This window comes from Bos mutus, chromosome 15 (assembly GCF_027580195.1).
Source record: "Bos mutus isolate GX-2022 chromosome 15, NWIPB_WYAK_1.1, whole genome shotgun sequence".
Taxonomy (NCBI): Eukaryota; Metazoa; Chordata; class Mammalia; order Artiodactyla; family Bovidae; genus Bos; species Bos mutus.
Genome location: NC_091631.1, coordinates 253,691 through 278,016, shown reverse-complemented (window position 1 = coordinate 278,016; position 24,326 = coordinate 253,691). Strand labels below are relative to the sequence as shown.

General features: G+C 64.9%; 1 protein-coding gene across 5 annotated transcripts; it reads right to left on the bottom strand.

The window, feature by feature from the left end:
- Positions 1-1,144: 1,144 nt before the first annotated feature.
- Positions 1,145-24,326, bottom strand: B3GAT1 (beta-1,3-glucuronyltransferase 1). 5 transcript variants are annotated; one of them, XM_070383249.1, is made up of 9 exons: positions 23,915-24,322; positions 19,759-20,069; positions 16,800-17,272; positions 11,005-11,097; positions 10,750-10,896; positions 5,647-6,155; positions 4,807-5,103; positions 3,873-3,972; positions 1,145-2,885 (listed from the first exon to the last, which is right to left on the bottom strand). In XM_070383249.1, exons 4-8 carry the CDS (start codon positions 11,006-11,008, stop codon positions 3,886-3,888), a joined length of 1,044 nt encoding a protein of 347 aa, XP_070239350.1. In that variant the 5' UTR covers positions 11,009-11,097; positions 16,800-17,272; positions 19,759-20,069; positions 23,915-24,322; the 3' UTR covers positions 1,145-2,885; positions 3,873-3,885. The 5 variants fall into 5 exon arrangements, with proteins under 5 accessions (XP_070239350.1, XP_070239351.1, XP_070239352.1 ...); XM_070383250.1 differs by lacking the exon at positions 16,800-17,272; XM_070383251.1 differs by lacking the exon at positions 19,759-20,069.

Sequence of the window (24,326 nt, the reverse complement as noted above, 5' to 3'; positions counted from 1 at the left end):
GTATCCAGAGCACGTCCTGATCTCGTCCAAACTAACCAGCCCTTCCTGCCCCGTGTTCCGCGGGAAGCTCAGAGCTGAGCACCAGGAGCCGAGGCCCCGGCCGGGCCCCATGAGGCCCGTGGGTGCGAGTCCACCCGGGCATGCCTGGGGTCTGCAGTGAGCATGCCCTGCATGGCCCTGTGCCACCTGACACGCAGCCCTTCCTGGGCGAGGTCCCTGGCTCCACCCATCTTCATGACTTCCCTGCCTGGTGACCCCAGCTTGTCCGTCCAAGCACCTAGGCAGGACATGCCCTGCTGCTCACCCAGCCTCTGAGTGCTGGGCGTCTGAGGCCCTCCCAGGCCTCCTCCCGCTCCGTCTGTACTTGCTGCTGAGGCCGTGCATGAAGGGCTTGTCAACAGCCTTCAGGCTTGTTCTCCGCAACGTGCATCCCCGTCTGAGCTCAGGGGCCCCAGCCGCTGGCTGCTCACCTCCCGTGAGTGTGTGAGTCACATGACCCCACACTGTTGTCACCGCGTGGACCCCTGCAGTCTGCCTGGAGCGATGGACAAAGCTCTCTGCTCTGTCTGGCTCTCCTCGGCTCCTCTCAAACCCCGTACCTGGCCCAGCAGCTCACCCCGCCACGCGCCCAGACCTGACCCGCCTCGCCAGATCCGCCATGGTCTCCAGCCGCCTGCCCTCGTCCTGTTCGTGGGGAGCACAGGAGGCAAGTGATTCTTCCAGGCCGGCTGGACCAAGCCCACCCTCTGCTCCGAAAGTCTGGCAGCCCCTCCTCCCACTCCCAGGCCGCCTGTCCAGTGTCCCCTGCTCTCGTGTCTGACACCCCACCCCCCAGAGTCAGCTGCCCTCAGGGCCCATCTGCCAAGCGCCTCCTGCTGACAGAGCGCTCTGCCCCGGATCCCGGTCTCTGCGCATCTGCCCAGAGGCCGTTCTGATGCCACCCGCGCCCACCCCACGCCCCTTGTCCGCCTCCTGGTGCGGATGGCGTCTGCAGCGCCAGGGCTTTGTGTTCGTGTCCTCGTGGGAGGTGACCCCAAGGCTTTCGGGGCCCACGTGGCACCTGGAGCAGGGAGTGTCCAGAGGGGCACCTCACAGTACAGGCTGGGCGCTTAAGTGATGAGAAAGCAGGCAGGGTGGAGGAGGGTTAAGACGGTTAAAAACCATAGTTGACTTTTAATTTCGAAACAAATTAAATACAGTTAAATTAAAACAGACGACGGTGCAGCTGTGGGGGCCGCCCTCCCCACTGTGTCCTCCGGGCTCTGCCCCGCCCCCCACTCCCGACGGGGGAGCAAACAAGCTGTGGTCACCGACCCAACCATGGCTCATAACGAACTCATTCCCAACAAAGACGGAAGCTGCAGTCCACCAGGGTTATAACTAAATAAATACACATGCAGCGAAGAGAGGGTGTTAGGTGAACAACTGAACTAGTATCTGCCAAAAAGAAACAAAAAGAGACGATCCCGTTTCGTGGTTCATCACCAATTTCCTGAAAACCAGCCCTGGCCTTCTGGCCAAGACAGTTGTCCAGCCAGGCGAGCTGACCCAGCGTCCAGGGTTGGTCCCGTGAGCGAGGCCACGGTGACCGGCGCAAATTCACCCACTCAGCTGGTCACTGTTACCCCCGTGGTTCCCGGGCCCTGCAAGGCGGCTCAGGGCTCTGGGTAGGGGGTTGTGGGATGCTCTCCTGACCATGGTGAGGAGGTAAACTCCCTTCAGCACAGGCGGCGATGCTGCTTGGCACTCTGGGTCGCTGCGCTGAGGCCACGGCTCCCCCATACCCAGGAGCGGGCTCTCCACAGCCCTCGGGCCCATCCGGCGAGTTTCAGGAGGGTGGGGGCTGTTAGCGTTAAAAGTAAACACCTGTTTCGGGCGGGGCGCGAGCCGTTCCTCTGCCTCTCAGGGGATGAAAATTGTGCTTCCAGCCGTCAGGAGCATGAGAGGGGGCTGGCAGAGGGCTGGCCCGCGGGGAAGGCAGGGGGACCAGCGCCTCCCTCCTGGCGGGAGGCTGCGTGGTTGAGGGGGATGGGGAGGGACGGGAGGCCAGCTGACTGTGCGCCCCGTTTGGGATAAGCGAGGTTTTGCTTCCCACTCTGTGTGTAAGTCACGATTTGCCAGCAGTCTGGGCTTGGTCTCCCGCCCTCTGGGTTCAGGTCACCTCCGTGCCCTTCTGTCGACCCCTCCGCTAGGCCAAAGCCCCGGCCGGGGCGGGGAGGACACCGCCCGGCCCTTCCTCTCTCTGCTCCTGGCCCACCTGCACCTTGAGCCCCGGCGGCCGCTCTGGTGGGGGCGTCTGCCTCCCCAGTCCCGGCCCAGGCGCGGCAGTGGGCGGCTCCTTCCGCGCTGGGCGGGGGCGGGGCCGGGGGCGGGGCCGGGGGCGGGGCGGGGGGGGGGGGGGGGGTGGGGCGAGGGCCTGGAGGGGCTCTGCTCCCCCCGCGAGGCGAGGTACAGCCGGGCCTGCCAGGCGCTCAGGCGGCCCCAGGCTCTGGAGGCGGGAGCAAGGAAAGCCCGCTAGGGCGCCGACCTCCTCTCCCGGGAGCAGCTTGGTCCGGACGCCTGGGGCTGGGGACCACCGTCCGGTGGCCGTGGGGCCCCATGGGGCCAGGGGCCGCTCTGCCGGGCTCTCACCTCCGTCCCAGCCGGGCAGTCCCCTATTTCGGGGCCCATGGCGTCGACCCCGCAGGATTGCCGGGCGGGTGGAGCACAACAGGTCTGGGGGTTCTGTGCTTTAGGGTCTCCGTCCTTCGTCCCGGCATGGGGCCGGGTTCTCTCTGAAGGCCCCACAGGGGAAGGGAGGGTGGCAGCGAGTCCACGGGAGTGCGCCTCAGAGGGACACGGCGTGGGGAGAGGAGGCGGCCAGGAGCAGGTCTCAGAAGGCGCTCCTGAGGGGAGAGAGCGAGGGAGCAGCGTGAGGGGGCCGCTGGGAGCTGGGGTCCACGGGGCCCCCCCAGACGCCCGAGGAGCTGGGAGCGTGCTCTGTCTGACCCACTGCGGTCTGGTCGTGGCCCAGGTGATCTGCCATGCTCAGGGTCATGACCCCCGCGGTCTCCTGCAGTTGGGCTGTTGCCAGCGAGGCACAAAAGCTGCAGCCTGACTCCGAGGCCTGAAGACCAAGAGAACCCCACTCACAGCAAGCCTCCAGCTCAGGAAGGGCCTGGCTGTGCGGGTTACTGGCACAATCCACTCAGCTTTTCTGAGTTTCGTTCCTGTATCTCTAAAGCGTAAATAGAGCCTGTGAACTACTTCAGTACAGGATTTTTAAGGACCAAATAAAAGCAGCAGCAGTTGGGCAGTGCCAGAGACTATTTCTGGTGCCCCAACAACCCATTTAGCAGATGAAGAAAATGAGGGAAATGGGAGCCTGGGAACTGGGCCAGAATCTGGAGTCCACGCTTCTACCTCAACTGAGGAGGAAACCATGCAGACAGAGCCCAGGTGAGTCCACCCAGCAGGGCCTCATACGAGGACAGGTTTGTGGCCAGAATGAGATGGGGAGACAGGGAGCCGTCACGAGGCGGTGCTGTGAGGTGAAGGCCTCCAAGCAGCAAGGAAGGGCCCAGGTGTGCAGGGACCCAGCTGTGTGGGGACCCAGCTGTGTGGGGATCCAGCTGTGCAGAGACCCAGCTGGGAGGCCCAGGTGTGCGGGGACCCGGCTTGGGGGGGTGCAGGTGTGCGGGGACCCAGCTGGGGGGCCCAGGTGTGCGGGGAGGTTGCCACCTACTGACTTCATCTCTGCCTCCTCCACTCCATGGGGCCTTTGCCGTGACTGTCATGATTAAAGACCAGGAGGAAACACCTTGGCAGATTTACTCTACACCCAAGCTTGGAGGGGGGGCTGATCAGGGTGTCACCGGCTCGCATCCCCTTACCTGTGTCCGGGGCTCAGATCTCCACCGTGGGGTCAGTGAAGCCTTTCTTCCCCTCATTCACCAGCACTGGTTTCTCGGTCCGCGTGTGCCAGACCAGGATCTGTGTGTCCAGAGACATAAGACCACATGGGGCCGGCCCCGACCTCGCCCTCCCACCCTTGCCCCTCCCCTCCAGCCCTGTTCCAGCAAGACTTTCTCCATTGTTCTGTATTTCTGCCTACCCCCTCATTCTTGCTCTTTGTACATAGGCTGCCTTCACAATATCTATTGGAAACAGAAAATCTGCAGCTACAAAGAAGAGAGAAAGTGGTCCCAAGTTTTCCTCTTGCTTCTCAGCCTCCCCTGTGCTTTTTGATGGATCTTGAGGGAGACAGTTCTGGGGCCTCCAGCTCAGCTAAGTGCCAGCCTGGTCCCCAACTGGAGAAGTCCAAACTGGTAGGAAGACGTATCTATGCATGTGTGTGCATGAGCATATGCACGAACATGTGTGTGCACGCCTGTGTGTGCGTGTGTACTGGGCACATACACTCGTGCTCGTGTGCACGTGCATGGGCGTGTGTGCACATGCATGCACACACATGTGCCCGTGTCTGTGCATGTCGGTGCATGTGCACTGGCATATGCATGTGTGTGTGTGCATGTGTACACATGTGCCCACGTGTGCATGTGTGTGCACACATGTAGGTGTGTCTGGCATGGAAGTATGGAGCCCAGCTGATGCGTGGTGAGGGAGGAATTCATTCCTAGGCTCTGCCTGCCTGGGGGCCCCCTCCCCGTCCCCCTGCCCACCTTTAGTGTGGCTGCCTGAAGGGCCACAGACCCGCCACCCTGGAGGGAGGCTGGCTGTCCACTGGCTGTGCAGGTCCCTGATTAGCAGGGAGCCTCGCGGGCAGGAGCTGGCCTGCACCGCGCTGCGAGCTTGGCGGGCGCCCACCTTGGTGCAGTTGGCCGCCTTGGGCTCCAGGTCGCTGAGGGTGACAAGCTCGCGCAGCAGGCTGCTCTCCTGGTAGCCGCCCTTCACGCCACGCAGCTTGAAGTAGGCCTGGCTCCGCTGCAGGATGAGCCGCAGGTTGACTGCAAATCCCGCCATGTCTATGGCAAACGGCCGGTGGGGGTCGAACACCGTCTTCCAGCCAACCACCTTCCCTGCCCCATTGACCCTCGGGGCCTCGTACCGAAGGCCACCGACGAAGGCGACGGGCCACACAGACACCCTCCTGGTGCTGCGCATCTAGAGGGGAGAAGAGTCAGGACACCTGGGCCGCCCAGGGCGGGCGTCTGCAGAGGACTGGCCAGGGCTGTGAGCAAGGCCACCCTGCAAACAGCTGGTGCTTCCCTTGTCACGTGACCTGTGCTTTGTCCTTTGCTGCAAAAGCTCTGTCTCCCCGATTTAGAGTCTGAAATGACTCCCTCCCCTCCCCCACTGTCCTGATTCCCAAACTCGGGGGATGGGAGTTGGGGGGACACTGAAGGTGGACGGGGAACCCTCCTCCCCTCCCCCACTGGAAGCCCTCCTCCAGACAGTGCCTGAAGCCAGGGCTGCGGTGGGTTGGTCGGTCTGGGAGCCCATGCAGGCCTCCTCCCCCTTCGCCAGGTTCCCCGCCCTCCCTGGTCTGCATATCCACGTACTCCGTACTGTGTAAGGAGTACTGCATATAAGTACTGGGTACAATGGTACTGGGTACAAGGGTACTGGGTACAGGAGTACTGGGTATAAGTACTGGTCCCAGGGGTACTGAGTACAGGTACTGGTCTGTGTATCCGCGGCCCGCACCTCCTCGAAGAGCTCCAGGCTGTAGGTGTTGTCGTCGTCCGCAAAGTACACCACGCCAGGCTGGCTGGAATTGCGCGGGAAGGTCTCCCGCAGCCAGCGCAGCGCCAGGTTGCGCTGCATGGTGCCCCGGGGGATGCGCGGGTCACGCGCATCCCCCCGCAGCTTGTAGTTGCGTGGCGTCTCCACGTGCAGGTGCGTGTAGTTGAGGCCGGTGTCGCGCAGCAGGCGTGCCGTCAGCGGGGTGCGGCGCGGTGCATCCTCCACCACCAGCCAGTGCAGGTTGGGCACGTGCAGTAGCGTGTTGGCCAAGCGAGTGAGCTCTGCCTTCTGCACCGGGCGACTGTAGGTGGGCGTCACCACGTGGATGGTGGGCAGTGTGTCAGACCAGGGCGGGGGCCGCGTGTACACGTACTCTGTGCGCACCACCTCCACGATGTCCCGGTCGGACATGCAGTACTCCCTGGGGTCCGTGCCAGGGGGCGCCTCACGCCGGGGGTCACCACTGTCATCTGCAGATCAGAGGAGGGGGTGTGGGGACACTGGGCACAAGTGCTGGGCACAGAGGCACTGGGTACAGTGGTACTGGGTACAGAGGTACTGGATAAGGTACTGAGCATAGGGGCACTGGGTAAGGTACTGGGTACGGGGTACTGGGTAGAGGTACTGGTTACAGGGTACAGTGGTACTGGGAACAGGGGTACTGGATAAGGTACTGAGTACAGGGGTACTGGGTACAGGGTACAGGGGTACTGGGTACAGGGTACTGGATACAGGGGTACTGAGTATAGCACTGAGGTACTGGGTACAGGGTACTGTGTAAGGAGTACTGCATATAAGTACTGGGTACAATGGTACTGGGTAGAAGGGTACTGGGTACAGGAATACTGGGTATAAGTACTGATTCCAGGGGTACTGAGTACAGGTACTGGAAACAGGGGTACTGGGTACAGGAGTACTGGGTACCGACGCTGGGTATAAGGGTACTGGGTATGAGCACTGGGTACAAAGGTACTGGGTACAGGAGTATTTGGTATAAGTACTGAGTACAGGGGTACTGGGTACAGATGCTGGGTACAGAGGTACTGGGTACAGGAGTACTGGGGTACAGGTACTGGGTACAGGTGTACTGGGTACAGGTACCAGCCCGCCCGGCTCTCCTCTGCTCCTGTGGGAGAGTCAGTGCACACCTCTCTGGGGTCCTGGGGGCTGCCGCTGATGGTTAAGGCTGGCTGCCTGACACCCTCGCCCTGGGTCCTCCTCTTTCTGACCCCTATGCCTGGCTTTCGACAGCTCTGAGCGGTTTAAGGGCAGCTGGCCAAGCTGCAGCATCGCACCCGGGGCTCCCGTCTGTGCCAGGCTTTGTGTGGCGAAGCGCCCACCACACTGCCCGCGCCCTTCTCCCCAGAGCTGCTGAGGAGCCTGGGGCACTAGCACTCCTGCCTGGGGCAACCTTAGTGCTTTGGTGCCACGCGGCCTGTGGCCCCAGAGTCCAGGAGCACCTCACCTGGGTTCCAGATAGACTGGACAGGATCAGAGCCTCCCTCTCAGGCCGTTGCCCCCGTCCTCCCCTCCCTGTCCCCCTCCTGCTCCCCCGGGGGGAAGGGACCTGTGGGGGTTGCCCCAAAGGCGCTCTGGGGCCTGACCCAGAATCTAGCTCCCGAACCTCGCTGTGGAGTGTGGGGCTTCACCACAGCACCCTGTCCTGGGGGCTGTCCATGGTGGGCAAGATGCTTCTGGATCCCGAGCCCATCCCTTCTGACTGTCGATGTCCCATGTTTGGGCCAAAGGGCGGGGTGGAGACCCGCCTCGGCTCCTCTGGGCCTGTGTGTCTCCTCACATGCACGTTCCTGTCATGCGTTCACAGCCCCTGGGGCCTTGCCTGTGCCCCTGCCCAGCCGTGCGCCCAGGAGGGGTGTGTGTGGAGCCGGGCAGAGGCATGGGAGCCCCTGGAGGTGCCCTGCTCCCGCCAGGGCAGCTCTGATGGCCAGGCTTTCTCCCTTATCTGCATCCCCGTGGGGAGCCAGCAGCCCCTCATGGGGGGACCAGCCCACACCCCTCCCGTTCTGAAAGCGCCCCCCGCCCCCAACCGAGGCCTGTCTGGCCACGTGAAGGACTCTGGGTGCTCGCTGCTCCGGGGCCATCTCAGCGGGAGGTGGGATGGTCGGAGGCCAGACCTTGGGGTCCGAGCTCCGAGGCTCAGACCCGGCCAGCTCTGCACTAACCACAGGACCCTGAGCCAGGGCCCTGGCCTCTGGTCACTACTGGCAGCTGCGAAGGGGAGCTGATAACTGCATCTCCTTTATCCAGGTTCCATGTGGGTTTAGGGGCTCGGAACATCTCTCCTGTGCAGAGGCGGACAGTAAGACGTCCAACTATGGGAAGGGTAGTGGGGGCAATCCCGTGCAGGGGGTGAAGGGGGTCCCGGGAGGCTGGGCTTCCTACAGCTCTAGTCAGCAGGCAGGTGTGGATGTGGGTGCTGGCCTGGGGCTGGGCACTGGGCTCCGCGGTGACATACAAGTCCCCGGCTCTCGGAGAGTTCCCACGGGCTAATGACCCCCACTGGGGACACACAGCCCAGGTGGGAGCCTGCCCCCGGGCTGCGGGTGCAGGGTGGGGAGACCGGCACAGGCAACCAAGGGGACTTTCTGCAGGAGTTTTAAGTCAAACTGGGAAAAGAAAACAAGCTTCCAGAGAGCAGCTGCAGACCAGGACATAAATAAGGGTTAGTGTATCCTGCCACGAGCAGAGCTCTGGAGCCCAAGGCTAGGGAAGGACCCTGAGCGTCCCCCCCCTCCCCCTGCCCTGTGATCACACCCCCGCAGGCAGCTCTGCGCCCTGGAGGGTCTGCGAGCCTAAGACAGGCTGGGTCAGGGTTGCTGCCGCCTCCGGTCCTCAGGGCCCCCATCGCCCTCTGGTGCTGCCTGTGTCACCATCGCGGCTGCCCTGGGACCAGGGCGCCAAGTCCCGTCTCTAGGCATGACCGGCCGTGCTGAGCGCGGCAGCCTGGCGTCCCTGAACCCAAAGCGCCGCTGAGAACAGAAGCACGTGGTGTTACATCCCACGCGACAGACCTCGTGAGGTGCCGCGGTGACGGCTCTACAAGGACAAGCAGCAGGGCTCCCTGGCGGTCCAGGGTTAGGACTTGGCGCTCTCACTGCCATGGGCTGGGTTCAGTCCCTGCTCAGGGAACTAAGATCCCACGAGCCACTCAGCTCAGCCAAAAAAAGATAAAGCACCAAGGAGCGAGGGGAGGAAATGCTGGGAGAGCTCCAGGCGCCCGACAGACGGTGGGCGCTGAGCCACGTTCGGCCCAGTCCTCCTGGAGGAAGCTTCAGGCCCCTGCAGCCTTGAGCAGCCTGAAGCGTCACGGTGAGGGCTGCCCGCACCAGACTGGGGCTCTTGGCCCTGCCTGCTCTGGGGGCTGGGGGCTGCGTCAGGGCTTCCTGACCAGGAAAAGAAGACACTCGCCCTGAAAGGCTTTCAGTAACACAGGCTGGAAATCCCACCACCCAACCCCAAGCCCTACCACAGTGCATGCCCCCCAACCCTGAGCCCTCCCATGCTGCACCCCCCAGCCCTCCTGTGGGGTATGCACCCCCTAGCCCTCCCATGGTGCACGCCCACCACCCCTGAGCCCTCCCATGGTGTACCCCCCCAGCCCTTCCGTGGTGCATGTCCTGGGCGTGGGTGCAGAAGAAAGCCCGCGAGGCTCTGAGCCTGGGTGCATGGCACCATCCGAGCCCCAGGTCAGCCCCCAAGGGTGCAGTCATCAGCCAAGTCGGCCCCAGGTCCCCACTGGCCAATCAGGGGAGAGTCAGCCCTCCAGGCTGTGGCCACTCCGTCAGGGGAGTCAGGCCTCCCTCCAGGCTGTGGTCACCCCGTCAGGGGAGAGTCAGGCCTCCAGCCTCCAGGCTGCGGTCACCCCGTTAAGGGAGAGTTAGCCTTCAGGCCGTGGTCACCCCGTCAGGAGACTCAGGCCTCCAGGCTGCAGTCACCCCATCAAGGGAGACTCAGGCCTGCAGGCTGTGGTCACCCCGTCAGGAGACTCAGGCCTCCAGGCTGCAGTCACCCCATCAAGGGAGACTCAGGCCTCCAGGCTGTGGTCACCCCATCAGGAGACTCAGGCCTCCAGGCTGTGATCACCCTGTCAGGAGGCTCAGGCCTCCAGGCTGCGGTCACCCTGTCAGGAGACTCAGGCCTCCAGGCTGTGGTCACCCTGTCAGGAGGCTCAGGCCTGCAGTCTGTGGTCACCCCGTCAGGAGACTCAGGCCTCCGGGCTGCGGTCACCCTGTTAAGGGAGACTCAGGCCTCCGGGCTGCGGTCACCCTGTCAGGAGGCTCAGGCCTCCAGGCTGCAGTCACCCCGTCAGGAGACTCAGGCCTCCGGGCTGCGGTCACCCTGTTAAGGGAGACTCAGGCCTCTGGGCTGCGGTCACCCTGTCAGGAGGCTCAAGCCTCCAGGCTGTGGTCACCCCGTCAGGAGACTCAGGCCTGCAGGCTGTGGTCACCCTGTTAAGGGAGACTCAGGCCTCCAGGCTGTGGTCACCTTGTTAGGAGGCTCAGGCCTCCAGACTGCGGTCACCCCATCAGGAGGCTCAGGCCTCCAGGCTGCGGTCACCCCGTCAGGAGACTCAGGCCTCTGGGCTGCGGTCACCCCGTCAGGAGACTCAGGCCTCCGGGCTGCGGTCACCCTGTCAGGAGACTCAGGCCTCCGGGCTGTGGTCACCCCGTCAGGAGACTCAGGCCTCTGGGCTGCGGTCACCCTGTCAGGAGGCTCAAGCCTCCAGGCTGTGGTCACCCCGTCAGGAGACTCAGGCCTGCAGGCTGTGGTCACCCTGTTAAGGGAGACTCAGGCCTCCAGGCTGTGGTCACCTTGGGAGGCTCAGGCCTCCAGACTGCGGTCACCCCATCAGGAGGCTCAGGCCTCCAGGCTGCGGTCACCCCGTCAGGAGACTCAGGCCTCTGGGCTGCGGTCACCCCGTCAGGAGACTCAGGCCTCCGGGCTGCGGTCACCCTGTCAGGAGACTCAGGCCTCCGGGCTGTGGTCACCCCGTCAGGAGACTCAGGCCTGCAGGCTGCGGTCTCCCGGCGGGGCGGGACTCACCCTTGCGTGCGGCGAGCAGGGGTGCGACGGTGCTCTGGTGCCACACGGTGACCAGCAGTGTCCAGGGGAGCACGATGAGCACGACGGCGAGGACGTCCCGTCGCTTCGGCATCTCCAAGGCTGGCTGGGCCCACAGCTCCTCGTGAGCTGGGCAGCGGCCGCAGAGGGAGAAAAGCACACGAGTGGGCCGGGTGGGCCAGGCACGGGGCCACGGGGAGCCGCACGCCAGCCCACGGGCCTGACCGCTCAACCCACCCATTGCCGACGCAGCTCTGCGGAGTCCAGCCCGACCGGAGTCTGGGAAGGGGTGCTGTCTGCAGTGGGTCAGGAGCCCTGCGGGGTGAACACCTGCAAGAGGGGACAGAGAGGCTGGCCAGAGGCCTGGGGTGCCGCCCCGTGGGGCCGAGGACAGGCGGTGCCCCCTCGGTCCAGACACCCCTGCCTGGGTTCCCCCGGCTTACCCCCGGGCCCGTTTATGAAGAGGGCACCTAGTTTCCAAGGCTTTAACGCCCGTGGGCCTTGCAGCCTGCCTCTGGGAGGACACAGAGAGTGCTCAGGCTGAGGTGGCTGTGACGGCCACAGCCTTGTGCTCGGACCTCGTTTCACAGCCTGGATGAAGGCATCTGCGCCGAGTGAGTCCTCAGAGGACTGGCCAGTAGTGTTTGGAAGTGGACTCTGGGAGGGTGCACCCTCAGCAAGCCTGGACGGGACAGGGCCCAGGCTGGAGCCACAGCCGGGGGCCAGCCGAGGGGGCTCGGGGGCCAGCCGAGGGGGCTCAGGGGTCAGCCGAGGAGCTCAGGGGCCAGCCGAGGGGGCTCGGGGGTCAGCTGAGGGGGTCGCGTGCCGACAGCTCCCCTCCGGGCCGGCTGAGCTCATGATGAGGGATTGGCGCCCTGCCTCCCAGCCTCCTGGGAGCTGTCACCCCCTCCCCCGCCCCCACTTCTGTGCTGAGAGCCCTGCAAGACACCTCTGGGTCCACAGGGGCGGCCTGGGGGGAGGACAGCCATGGGCAGCCCGCCTGTCCCCGCGCGTGGGCCCCCCAGGTGTCCCGTCTGGCAGGCCGAGCCCCCAAGGTCACGCCCACCAGGCCGCAGGCAGGCGGACGGCCGTCTCTCCTGGCTGAGAGCCAGGCTGAGCAGGACTCTTGGAGGCACTGCGTCCCTCCTCCCGACCTGGTCCTCTGGCCTGCAGCCCTCCCGGCGGGTGGGTGCGCGCCAGTGGCCGCCCCGGCCTGTCTGCACGGCCTGCTTGGAGCAGATGGCGGATAGGCCTTGGGGTCAAACGATGCAGGCTCAGGGCGGGTTCCTGGACCCCGAGCTACCTCCGTGCTCCTGGCCGCGGCCCCGCGGGAGGAGCCCAGAGGCCACGCTGCCTGCCCGTCTGGGTGTTGGGCCGCCTCCCCGGCCAGCCCCACCAGTGCCGAGCCCCTGGGTAGGACGCCAAACACTGGATTGGGACCTTGGTCTGGTTGGCCGCCGCAGGCCACACAGGGAGGCCTCCTTGGGTTGTGGGGTCCCCTGGGGCTTTTCCAGGCATCTGGCCGTGGGAGCTGGCCTGGCCTGGGCACCCGGCCCCCGCCGTGGCCTCCCCCAGGGATCACTCGCCGCTCTCTGAGTCCTCCTGCATCCCCATCCTCCTGGTGCTTGCCGAGGCCACAGGGGACGGCTTGTGCTGGGGCCAGGCCTGAACCCAGACAGGAGTGGGGGAAGGGGGTCAGGCCCCAGAACCCCTTGGGGGGCAGCCCCCTGCAGGTCCCGATCCCCCGTGGAGTAGGAGGGGACAGAGGCAACGGCCTGAGGGGGACAATGCTCTGATCCCGTCCAGTCTATCTGGTCAAAACATCTATGGTGGGAAGGAGGGAGAGGCAGGAAAGCTCTAAAAATAAACTTAGCCATAAACCCAGTTGTGCATTAATTACTTTGGAAGCCATTACGGCTTGAAAATCCCATAACTTTAATGGAGGCTATTATAAGCACGGCGGTGAAGTCATGAAGCTAATTACCAGGCGGTTATGAAGTGAAGCGGGGAGCCCCCAGCCTCCGAGGGAGCCAGCTGGCCAGCAGGGGTCTGTGCGGGGCAGGCCTGGGGCTGGGTGGCTGGGAGCGGGGATCAGGGGGCCTGGGGTGGGGGCGTGGAGTGGGGCAGGCAGAGCACCCCAGACGCAGAGGCCTGAGTCTGAGAGGGGACTGCAAGGATGACCGCGGGCCGTGGCCCGGGAGGGGTGATGGGCAGCCGGCCTGGGGTCCAGCCTCAAGCAGGCTGCCCGGAAGAGGCTGGGCGAACTTGGCTCTGAGGCTCACGGCAGCCTGCCTTCTGAGACTGCAGGGATTCCAGCAGAAAGCTTGCCCACGCCCCACACCTGGGGAGGAGCTGGTTTAGTCCCACTGGTGGTGGGAAGGGCTCTGCTGGATTCAGGGGCCATGTGGTGGCGGCGGTGGTGGGTTGGGGGTTGGATGCGCCTGGCCCGCAGGGAGGGAGGCTCACACAGCTCTGTCCTGCCACTCAGGGAGGTATCTGCAGAGCTGGTGCGTGCACGTGTGTGTGCGTGCATGTGTACACGTGTCTGCATGTGTGCGTGCGTGTGCATGCTGTGCATGCACATTGTGTGCGTGTACGCGTGTGCACAGGTGCACACGTGTGTGTGCATGTGTGCATGCGTGTGCTGCATGTGTGTATGCACGTGCACGTGTGTGCACGTGTGTGAGCATGTGTACACATGTGTGCGTGCGCATGCATGTGCATGCGTATGTGTTTGCGTGTGCATGCTGCGCATGTACATTGTGTGCGTGTATGCATGTGCACAGGTGTACACATGTGTATGTGTACGTGTGTGTGCACGCGTATGTGTTCACGTGTGTGTGCTGTGCATGTACATTGTGTACGTGTGTGCGTGTGCACAGGTGTACACGTGTGTGTGTACATGTGTGCATGTGTGTGCCACATGTGTATGTGTATGCATGTGCACGTGTGTGTGTGCACGTGTGTGTGTTTGGTGGAGGTCAGTTACACACAGACCTTCCCCCCCAAGCCCTCGAGCAGGGCAAGGGCCATGGTGCCCGTAGGCCTGGGATCGTGGCTGGCAGGCGGGTTGCAGGAGGCCACGGGGAGAAGAACCCCCAGAGTATTGTGTACAAGCTGCGCACGCCCTGACCACCGCCCAGCCGAAGTCCTTTCCCTGATCGAGCGCCCACTGCCAGCCAGTGCGACTCTGCCTGCAAGGCCAAGGATGTCCCGGGAGCTCACGGCCCGCGGGGAGTCGTCCCCCGGGCACAGCGCCCGCGGCCCCGACCTGACTTCCCCAAAGTGGTCCTCGACCAGGGGATGCTCAGTGAGTGACCTGCACGGCGTCCTTCAGCGTTCGTATGATGTTTCCCACCGGTCTTCACCTCTCCTGGAGAACGTTTTCCCGGACTCGCCTCATGGAAGCTTTGGAGAGCATTCAACGTAATTCTCATAGAAACGAGGGCTTTCTTCCTTTCCCGCCTGTATTTCTTTTTTTCTGCCATATTCTGTGATGATAAGGGGCTTCCCTGGTGGCTCAACGGTAAAAAATCTGCCTACAGTGCAGGAGACGCAGGAGACTCGGGTTCAATCCCTGGGTTGGGAAGATCCCCTGGAGGAGAGCATGGCACCCTACTCCAGTCTTCTTGCCTGGAGAATCCCCATGGACAGAGGAGCCTGGAGGGCTGCAGCCCGTGGGGTTGCAGAGTCGGACATGACTGAGTGTGCACAGAGATGACGAGAGCACGCAGGGCCGTTGCGGACGGATGAGGAGCAACCTTACATACTCTGGGGAGGCCGCAGCTCCCTGGCCCCGAGAGGGCCCCCCACCTGCCTGCACCACACAGACAGGCCAGGGCATTGGTCCTGAATGGGTGGAGGTGACCCTGCTGGGCCGTGAGGAGAGCAGCTGCCCCCTGTCCCTGGGAGCCGAGTGCCCTGGGGCTGGACTAGGGAAGCTGAGCGGACGTCAGCAGAGTTCAGCAGAGGTCAGCGGGCAGGACGCTGGGAAGGGCCGGCTCACCCTCGGCCTCAGATGGTCTCTGAGACCTAATGGGACCCCACGAGCCCTAACAGGACTCAGCATCAACCCCGCAGCCCCTGCGCAGGACAAGCCTGAGGCCACAGCTAACTGGCTCCCTCCCTGAGGGTCCACATGCATCAGCTGGCCCCATGCCTCACTCCCCAGCCTCCTCACCCCACTGGCTCTGCGGGGAGAGGGCAGCACGTGGCAGCTGCTGACCCCTGGCTCTGCCCTCACCCCCGGAGCAGGTGGAAGAGGGGGCCTTCCACCCCAGGAGGGCTCGGACGACCCCCGGGGCTGCAGCCCTGCCTTGGCAGGCTGGGTTCCTTCTCTGCAAGCCACGGCGGCCTCTGAGACAGGCAGGGCAGTCTTGGCCCCGTTTCACAGGCTAGGAAACAGGCCTGGAGGGCCTGGGTCAGAGTCTCAGAGCGCTCACACCCGCTCCACGCATACTGCTCCTGCTGGCAGACCTGGCCCCTCGGGCAGCACCAAGGGTCCGGGTCAGCCAGGAGGGGCTCTCCACCGGCTCACACGGTGGGGGCTGGAGCGACCCCGGGCCTGGTGCCATCTTCCTCCGCTTTGGCCGAGACCCCAGCCCCTGGCCGGGGCGGAAGGACACCCGCTCAGCACAGGCTGCGGTGACGGCTTCAGGTTTCTTCCACCCAGGAGTCAGGAAACAACAGTCCGTCGGTCGTGTATGAAATGGCTCCTTGGTTTCTCTTCCGGTTTTTCAGAAATAGCCTTGGGATCGGGTTTGGATTCTGACTCAGTAGAGAATGGACAAGGGTCTGATGTGAGTGGTCCCCTGCGCTGCAGGAGTCCGAATGGCACAAACCCGCGGCACCAGTGGCCTGACTGACGTCCCCGTCTTCATGCGAAGGGTCGTCCACGTGCCCCACGGCCCCTCGCAGGAGGGTGTCACCTGGGGTGTGTCCTGGGTGTCCTGGGCTGGGCCCGAGGCACACGCGTGACCTGCAGCGTGGCTCCAGGTGGGGACACAGACCAGAGGGAGAGTGGCCCACCCAACAGCGGCCGGCCCGGGTGAGCGCCCCCATGAGAGCCGTCGCGGGAGGGCCTTGGGCAGCTGTCCCGTCCACGAGGCCTGTCACAGCCCTCCTCGGGGGTCTGAGTGTCCCCGAGCCCGCTGGCCACCTTGCAGGAAGCCTGGGCACCAGCTGGGCACTGCGCTGCACCTCAGCACCATCGATTGTGATGCAACCCCACAGAGGCCGAAGCGCCAGCTCCCTGCCCCCGGACACAGGCTGAAGTTTCACTTGGGAGGCGGCGGCGCTAGGTCCATTCTGCGAGCCACTCGGAGCCAGCCCCCCCTCCCCAGGTGATACCATCATGTGTGCACGTGAGCTCGCGGCCAGGACCGCCTCTGAGTGAGTTCCTGGGCACACGCGTGGCCTCAGGGCGCAGAGGCCTCTGAGGAACGTCCCCCAGGAGAGGCTGTGTGGACGCAGCAGACGGTGACCCTGGCCCTGGGACACGGCCTTGCCTGAGTCCAGCGCGGCCGCAGCAAACACCCTGGAACATGCTGCCCCTCAGCGCCCGGCTCGCTGCACTGCCCCGGGCCCTGGAGGCTTGGGGCAGCTCAGGACATGCTGACACTCAGCACGTGGGGCCCCCAGGCACCGGCCTGGGTGGGCGGGGGCAGGAGTCGGGGCTCTGATAGGAAACGGAGGGCAGGGGCCGGGGGCCAGGGCCCGGGGGCTGGGCGTCCGAGGACGCGCTGCCTAGGACAGGGTGCAGAGCCTGCAGGCCCCGGGTGAGGGTTCGTTCAGCCTTGCTGGGGTGGCAGCGCGTGGCCGTCTGTCCCCACTGCCCTCCCCCGCTGTCTGGGCATCCTGCTTCTCTCTGCCTGTTTCCCTTGGAGCTGGTGGCCTGCGGTTTGGCATGGGGGTCCCACCCACCCTGAAGTTTCCAGGGGAGGCCACCTGGCACTCTGAGCCCTTGGCCTGACCCCCGAAGCTTGCCAGGCCCCACACACTCTGCGGCCAGCCCACACCCTGCGTGAACCCACCGGTCTTGCTGGTTCTGTGTCCGTCTGCAGCCCCTAGGCCAGGGGCTCCTCCGGACTCCTCTGGGCCCTGCACGCTGTGGAGGCTGCACTGTGTCTCTGGCACTGAGTCTCCTTCGCCAATGCTCGTTGGGCAATTTGGGATCCGCTGAGGGGTCTGTGGAAAACCCCAGTGCAGGGCCTGCCCCGCAGAGAGCGCCACGAAGGCTGCAAGACGTGGAATATCGTAGCGGGGATGGCAGCAGCCCGCTCGTGACTCCAGCTGAGCATCCGCGTCTGGCAGAGATGGGACGCAGGGTCCCTGGCTTCTCTGGGCCTGGCCAGCCTCAGGCAGCTCTCACAGCGGTTCCTCCCTCCCCTAGACGAGGCTGTGCCTGCAGGTGGTGCCCGTGGTGTGGACTCCAGGGAGGGCAGGGTGCCCCGTCTCCCTCCGTCTCCAGGGTAGGCAAGCCGAGGCTCCTCCTTCGGGCTTGGGGCTGAGTTCGGAGGTGGGAGGTTGACGCAGGGCTGCCCGTTTCCTGCCAGGCTTCTGAGGCTGCTCTCACTGCCTCTCCCGCCTGTCTCTCCTGCCGCCCCGTTCCCTCCCTGGGGTCAGCCGCCCCCGCGCTGGGAGAGACACTGGGAGAAGTGTTGCAGGAGGTGCGGCGCCCGAACGGGCAGCGACAGCACCCCAGTCTCAGCCCCAGGCCTCACCTCGGGGGGTGGGTGATGGACCCAGAGTCCCTAGTCTCAGCCCAGACCCCACCCTGGGGGGGTGAGGGACCCAAGGTCCCAGTCTCAGCCCAGGCCCCACCCCGGGGGGGTGAGGGTCCCAGGGTCCCAGTCTCAGCCCAGACCCCACCCTGGGGAGGGGGTGACGGACCCAGAGTCCCTAGTCTCAGCCCAGGCCCCACCCCGGGGGGGTGAGGGACCCAGGGTCCCAGTGTCAGCCCCAGACGGTGGTCTAGACAGGCTGAGCCTCACGAGGGGCGTGCAGAGGGCCGCCCCATGCACGGGGCTCCGGGGCCAGTGGCCCCACCCCAGGCTCTGCAAGGGGCCGGCTCCTCGCCTGGGGTCCTGGCTGGGCTGCCCCTTTGCTGGCCCTGCCTGTAGCCTCAGCCAGCCGTGCTCTTGCCTCCCTGTCTCCCGGGGGCTGTCGAGCACGCCGGCCCTGCGGTCGGCACTGGACTGTCGGGGAAGGTGGGGCTCCAGGCGCCTGGTTCTCAGAGCACAGAGGCATCTGCATCCCTGGGCAGGAAGGGCAGTGGGGAGACGCCACCGTGGACTGCCTCTCCCCCACAGTCTGGCAGCAAACGGCCTGCCTGTCTGAGGACCGGGCCGGCAAGACGCTCCACATGGAGTGACCCAGCCCAGCGGAGACCAGCGCTGATGCTGCTCTGACACAGAGACCTGGAGGACTCTGGGCTCAGGGAGGCACGGCACAACAGGACCAAGCCCCTGACCCGCTCACAGAGGCACAAGGTGGTTGGGCTCGGGCAGAACGGGGGCTAGGGAAGCACACAGCTTCCAGCGTGCACAATGAGGAGTCCTGGAGCTGGACAGGTGCGCAGTGGGGATGTCCTGGGCGCCCTGAGCACTTGAGAGCCGTTAAGGTGGTGCACCTAACTGTGCATTCTATGAATCTCTGCCACAGAAAAGGACCTGCCACCCAACAACCGTGCGTGGGTGGGTCAGCAGCGACACACTGGGGACTGCGCCGGGCGGCACCTGTGTGGGCCCAGCGCCAGACCTTCCTGCTGGCCGGCAGGGGTCTCCATGGCGAGACACACAGCGGGCACGTCCAGGGGACGTGCCCCAGGGGTTCCAGGCAAGGCTCTAGGCGTGCGCAGGGCATGGTGAGAGGCTGGCAAGCACACACACACGTGCACGCACACATGCACACAGAGCTGGTGTTTCCAGCCAGGGGTGTGGGGAGGGGTGGAGGCGTGGATGCTGGCTCCCAGCAGGAGGTTCACGGGGACGAGAGAAAGTCTATGTCAGCACAGGGTGAGTTAGGCGAGCAACACTTCCCTTCACCTCAGAGGCTCAGAGGATGAAAGGAAACAGAACAACTGCTCAGCACAGAGGCTGGGGGCAGAGGGTGTGCACACACCGTGTGGTCAGAGTGTGGTCAGACTATGTGCACACACCATGCAGGCTGCTGATTCACTGATCTAATTAAAGTTTCCTGTGTATTTCCAATGCGCTGCCTGTGGCCTGAGCCAGCTGACCTTCCCTGGGGCCCTGGCAGGACAGTGTAGGTGTGTCCTCCCGCCAGCTGTCACGGGAGGACAGCGGAGGCCTGGCTGGCTGGTGGGGGAGGGCCTCTCGCCCCCTGCCTGGGGGCCTGAGACAGGGAGGGCAGAGTTAGACTCAGGCCACAGTGCGGGGCCAGGCAGCAAGGTGCTGCATGACCCAAAACAGAAGCAGAACCTCTGCGGACAGCTTCCTGATCTGCAGAAAGAAGGCTGCATCTACAGATGCAGAACCCTAACTCTGGGCAGATGGTCTCCCCGGCCACTGCTGGCTCCCAGACCTGCTCGCTCTGCCCCCTGTCCTCTCGGCAGGTGGGCGCCCCACCCTGCTCCTGGGGTGTTGATCACGGGGGCTGACCGAGGGCAGCAGTGTGGTTGGGGCCAGACACGGGCACATGCCTCACGCATCTGTCATTTTAGATAAGGAGACGAGGCCCCTGGGACTGAGTCTGCAGCGAGCGGCCGACACAGCTGGGCCTGGAAGCCAACAGCAGCTGGTTGCTGGGCCTGCCTGGCCAGGGGCTCCTCTCCCTCAGGACCAGGGCTGGGAGCCAGGTAGAGCCCTCCAGACCCTGGCTGCCCCTGCCTGCCCAGACGCCCTGGAGGCCGGAACCTCGTGTGCTCCTTTATCTTGAACGCACGGGGCTAAGCAGGGCCCTTTGGGGGCAGGAGGGGGAGCTGTGCTCACTCGCAAAGGCGAACACGACCCGAGATGGTGCCGGGCTTACCGTGTGGCCACGGCCCCACCACAGGGAGGAGACAGGCTCAGGGCGGTGGGCGACAGAAGCAAGGCCACAGCTGGGCCCCTCCGTGTGCCAGGCAGACTTCGTGTCATCCAAATGTAGGTAGATGGAACGTTAACTACCATGGAATGAATGATTTAAAAATTGCTGGGAGTTCCCTGGCGATCCAGTGGCAAAGACTGCACGCTCCCAATGCAGGGGCCCTGGTTCCACCCTGATCAGGGAACTGGATCCCACACGCAGGAGCGAAGAGTCTGCACGACGTAACCAAAGATCCGGCATGCCGCAACTAAGGCCTGGAGCAGCCAAATTAAAAAAAAAAGAGGCAAAAATACCTGCTGAGCAAAGCACTTACTGCTCCTGTTCCAAGTGAGTAACACGATTCATTGTGATTCTCATTCCCACCTCACAAGCATCCTGTTATCGTCCCACTCAGAGACAAGACACGCGGGGGCACAGGGGGTCAGGGGCGGCCCCAGGGCACACAGCGTGGGCACACAGCACGCGCGTCCGCAGGCCCCGCTCTCCGCGCTCGCAGGCGCAGTGCCAAGCCCGGGGCAGCTCTTGCCAGGGGCACTCAGGGACGCTGGGCTCGTCCCGGACGCGTCTGTGCCATCCTGCGGGGCAGCCACAGCCCCGTGCGCGCCTGAGCTTGCAGAAAGCGCTGGCGTGACTGGGGGATGCCCACCAGGGGAGGGGGCAGCTGCGCCACGTCCCGCCAGGCTCTGAGGCTCCGAGCACCGGGCAAGTGACAGACCAGTGCTCACCACTCCCCAGGGAAGGAAGCGAGACAGGGAAGGAAGCGAGACGGGGCAGGGGGAGGAGGAGGCGACGGCACTCGCTCAGCAGCGCGCAGGGTCCATGAGGACCTCAGGCTGGGTCCCTCCTGACACCTGCCCTCTGACCCCCATGGCCCCCTGCCCCCTCCTTCATGAACAACGACCAGGGCCCCCCATCTCCCAGCTGCGGGGCGGGAGACCCCCTGCTCAGGGCTCTGATCTCAGGGAAGACATCCCCAGTCCAGCCAGCTCTTAGAGGTCCACCCTGAGACTCCCCTCCATTGAGCTTCTGGGCGGCAAAGCCCTAAGCCCTGCCAGGCGCTTGGCGGGGAGGCCACTGCCCTGCCGTCAGCTGCTGCGCTCGGGGAGCACAGATTCATTTTAATATTGGCTGCAGCTAAACCTCATTAGGAAAGTAAATTTGCTGTAGCTGCAAAAAAAAAAAAAAAAAGGCAACCCACACAGTCCTTCCTTCCAAAGCTAAGCTAAACAGAAAACCTGATCTGACTGGGGCCCGCTTGACGCCTTACCTCCCTGGGACTGGCCCGGGGCCCGGGACACAGTAGATGCTCAGTGAGCGAGTGTGGAGCAGGGTTGGAGCGGCCCCCGCCCACCTGGCCAGCTGGCAGCACCCACACCAAGGGGCCACCGGCCTGGGGTTCCTGTCGGTTGCACGTATTTTGGGGGGACACTGGCCAAGAAATGCAATGATCGCACCAACCACTGATTCCGCACGGAAACCGTGTTGCTGCCATTCAGCAGGGGGACACTGAGTGTGTCTCCCTCAGTGGAACGGCAGGGGCAGGACCAGGCCCCAGGCCTGGAGGCGGAGGTCTGAACGGAGAGCCGGCAGCAAGGCCGGTGAGGCGGCCCCAGGGTGGGAGAACGCCTACTCCATTCAGAGGCTTCCGGATGCCAGGGGCTCACAGGGACGGAACAGATGCAGACACGATGTTGATGCCTCTCAAGTGCTTCACCTACAGACAGCCTGGCTAGAGAGGCTCCTGGGTCTACAGACGTTCAGGAATCAGGGCCTAGAGGCCTCCGCTTTCCCCAAAGTCCTCCCAGCCGATCACAGAGACCGAGGCAGCCTCGGCCTGGCCAGCCTGTGCCCTGCATGGCACCACCTCCGCGTGCTCACCCCATACGCTCAGCAGGCCCCGCAGAGGACTTCTGGCCTGCAGGCCTGGGCTGCGAGCAAGCTTCCCTTCTTCTTCTCCCCAGAAGGCGTGGGGGTGGGCACACGCAAGAGAGTCCCTTCTGCCCGGGGCTCCCCTGAAGCCCACGCTCCCCCACGTTCCTTGGGGGGCCGGCCCCCTGCCCTGGCCGCTGGCTGCCGACACAGGCGGGCATCTCAGAAGGAGGCCCGAGGTGGCCCCCACTCTGCTGGACCCCGGCGCCCACGCTTCTGCGTCTTTGTCTGCCTTCTCCCGCAGCTGCTCCACCTGCCTCGGACTCTCAGATTCTCTTCCCTAGCCCGGCCTCTCCTCCTGTCCAGCGCTCAGCAGAGGGGGGCACTCGGGCAGTTCCCGGCCCGCTCAGCCCCTCCTCTGACCAAGCTGGACCAACACGCTTCCCTGACCCTAGAGCCTGGTTTGCGGTCAGCTCACTGCTGGACCCGCCACACTTGTGCAGCTTCCGCCCTCCTCATCACCCTGTGCTCACAGCCAGAGAAGGCCAGCCACCCGTGTTCCCTCTCCCCTCGCCCCTCAAAACCATGGGGGAAAACCCAGGTGCATCCAGAGACGGCGGCCAGGGGCAGGGCTGGCCCTCCACTTCTTCCTCTGGAGCCCCCAGTCTCCACCAGCCCCCCTTCAGGTGGGCCCGTCACTGCTGCTCATCCGGAACCTCTGTGCGTGCATTCAGTCCCGTGCCGGTGAGCCGCCAGCACACCCCAACAAGGAGGGGCTCACCCATGGGCAGGCACAAAACGGGCACAGCAGCCGCCTGGCACTGAAGGGGGCATGGATCCATCAAGCCTCCCTGCTCCACACCCGGGCAAGCCTTCTGCATCTCCCCAAGATGGGGAGGGGGATGAATGCAGCTCCAGAAGCTTTGGGGGTGCTGGGCATGGACTGGGTGCAGTGCAGTCTCTTTGAGGGTCTCATGGGGGAAGGGTCTTTGTTCTAAACAAAGGAAGGGGACTCGATGTTCGGTCCAGTGAGGCCACTGACAGCCCCCAGCTCAGCAGCTTTGGAGGGGATGCCTCTGTCTCTGTGCTGGAGGCAGGGAGCCCTGGGGGACAGAAGGTGGATCTGGGGAAGCGGGAGCCTCCATCCGGTAAAGTCACACGCCCACAGCCCCGTAACTGGGGGAGCCGTGAGCCCCACCCTGACACAGCTACACACAAGATGTCACCGGCTGCTCCGGGGACATCCCCACCCAGTCCTGTGCAGCAGTGCATGTCAAGCCCCCGGTGGGTACCCCACCCACCCACGCAGAGCTGCCCCCACCAGCCTGGAGCGACCAGCCGTCTGCAAGGCCGGCCTCAGCATCCAGGCAGAGAGAGCCCCAGAGCCCTGCTGCCCAGCTTCTACAAGAATCCATGCAAGCGGCGCCGGGCTGGGACTAGGCCTGGCCAGGGCAGGACAGGCAGAGGGCTGGAGAGGGTCTTGTTTTTGCCTCTGCGTGCGCAGGGGCGGGTTCTCTCAACCTCAGCTCCAGCCCCAGGTCGTCGTCACCTCCTTCCTGGCCTCCCTTTCATCCTCTGCTGCCTCACACCTCAGTTTGCTCCCCTAAGCTGTGGGCTCTGGTTGGGAGGGACTGGGGCCCCAGGCCTGAGTCCGGGTGTGGAGGGCAGGCAATGAACTCGGTCCTGACTCCTTCTGCCCCCTGCACACCTGTCCTGACGCTGGGGCCCCTCACCACTGCTCAGCCCCCTGCCTCGCGGGAGAGTTGTAGACATTTAACTTGCCAGTGGCTGGAGCCTCTGGGCTTGGGGACGACCCTGGGGGACCCGGAGCATTGGTGCTGACCCCCAACTCCAGGTCCCAGGAACCACCTGCTGAGGTGGGAGGAAGGGCCCCGGGGAGCTAAGAGCCTGGCCTGCGGCTGGCAGGGGCTGAGAACCAGCTTCCCCTTCTCGATGCGAGGAGGGCCAGCACCACCCAGGTCTTGTCTCGCAGCAGCCCCTCGACTGCGGCGCTTCCTGGCCCCGGCCCGATGCTGGCCGACTCTCAGCCGCCCCGCTGCGCGCACCACCATCCACGCGCGCGCGCGCACACACACACACACAGGCACACACACACACACAGGCACACACGCACACAGGGGCGCGCGCACAGGCGCCCGTAGCACATGCCGCGGGCGCCGATGCGGACGCATAAAGGGGCTCTGTACGCGGCGGCGGCGGGGCCACTGACCTGCGGCGGCGAGTCCGGATCGTCCCCGGCGCGCTCCATCTCGGCGGCGGCCCCTAGGCGCCGGTCCCCGCGCCCCCGGGCTGCTGGCCCCGGCCATGCGCGCCTCCGGCCCCGGGGGCTCTCGGGCTGCGGGTCCCCCGAGGCCCCTTCATCGCCGCGGGGTCAGCGCCGCCCCGGCCCGGCCCTTCTGCGCTCGGCGAGGCGGCGGCCGAGCCCGCGAGCGCACTGGGGGCGCGGGGCGGGGAGCCGGGCGGGGAGGACGGGGGCGCGGCAGAGCGAACAGAGCCGTCCGGGCGCAGGGCGGAGGCGCGGGGCCGGGGCGCGCGGCCGGAGCCAGCAGACCGGGCCGGCGCGCAGTCCCCTCGGCGGCGGCGGACGCGCCCGGGCCGCCGCGGCTGTGACAGCGCCGCCA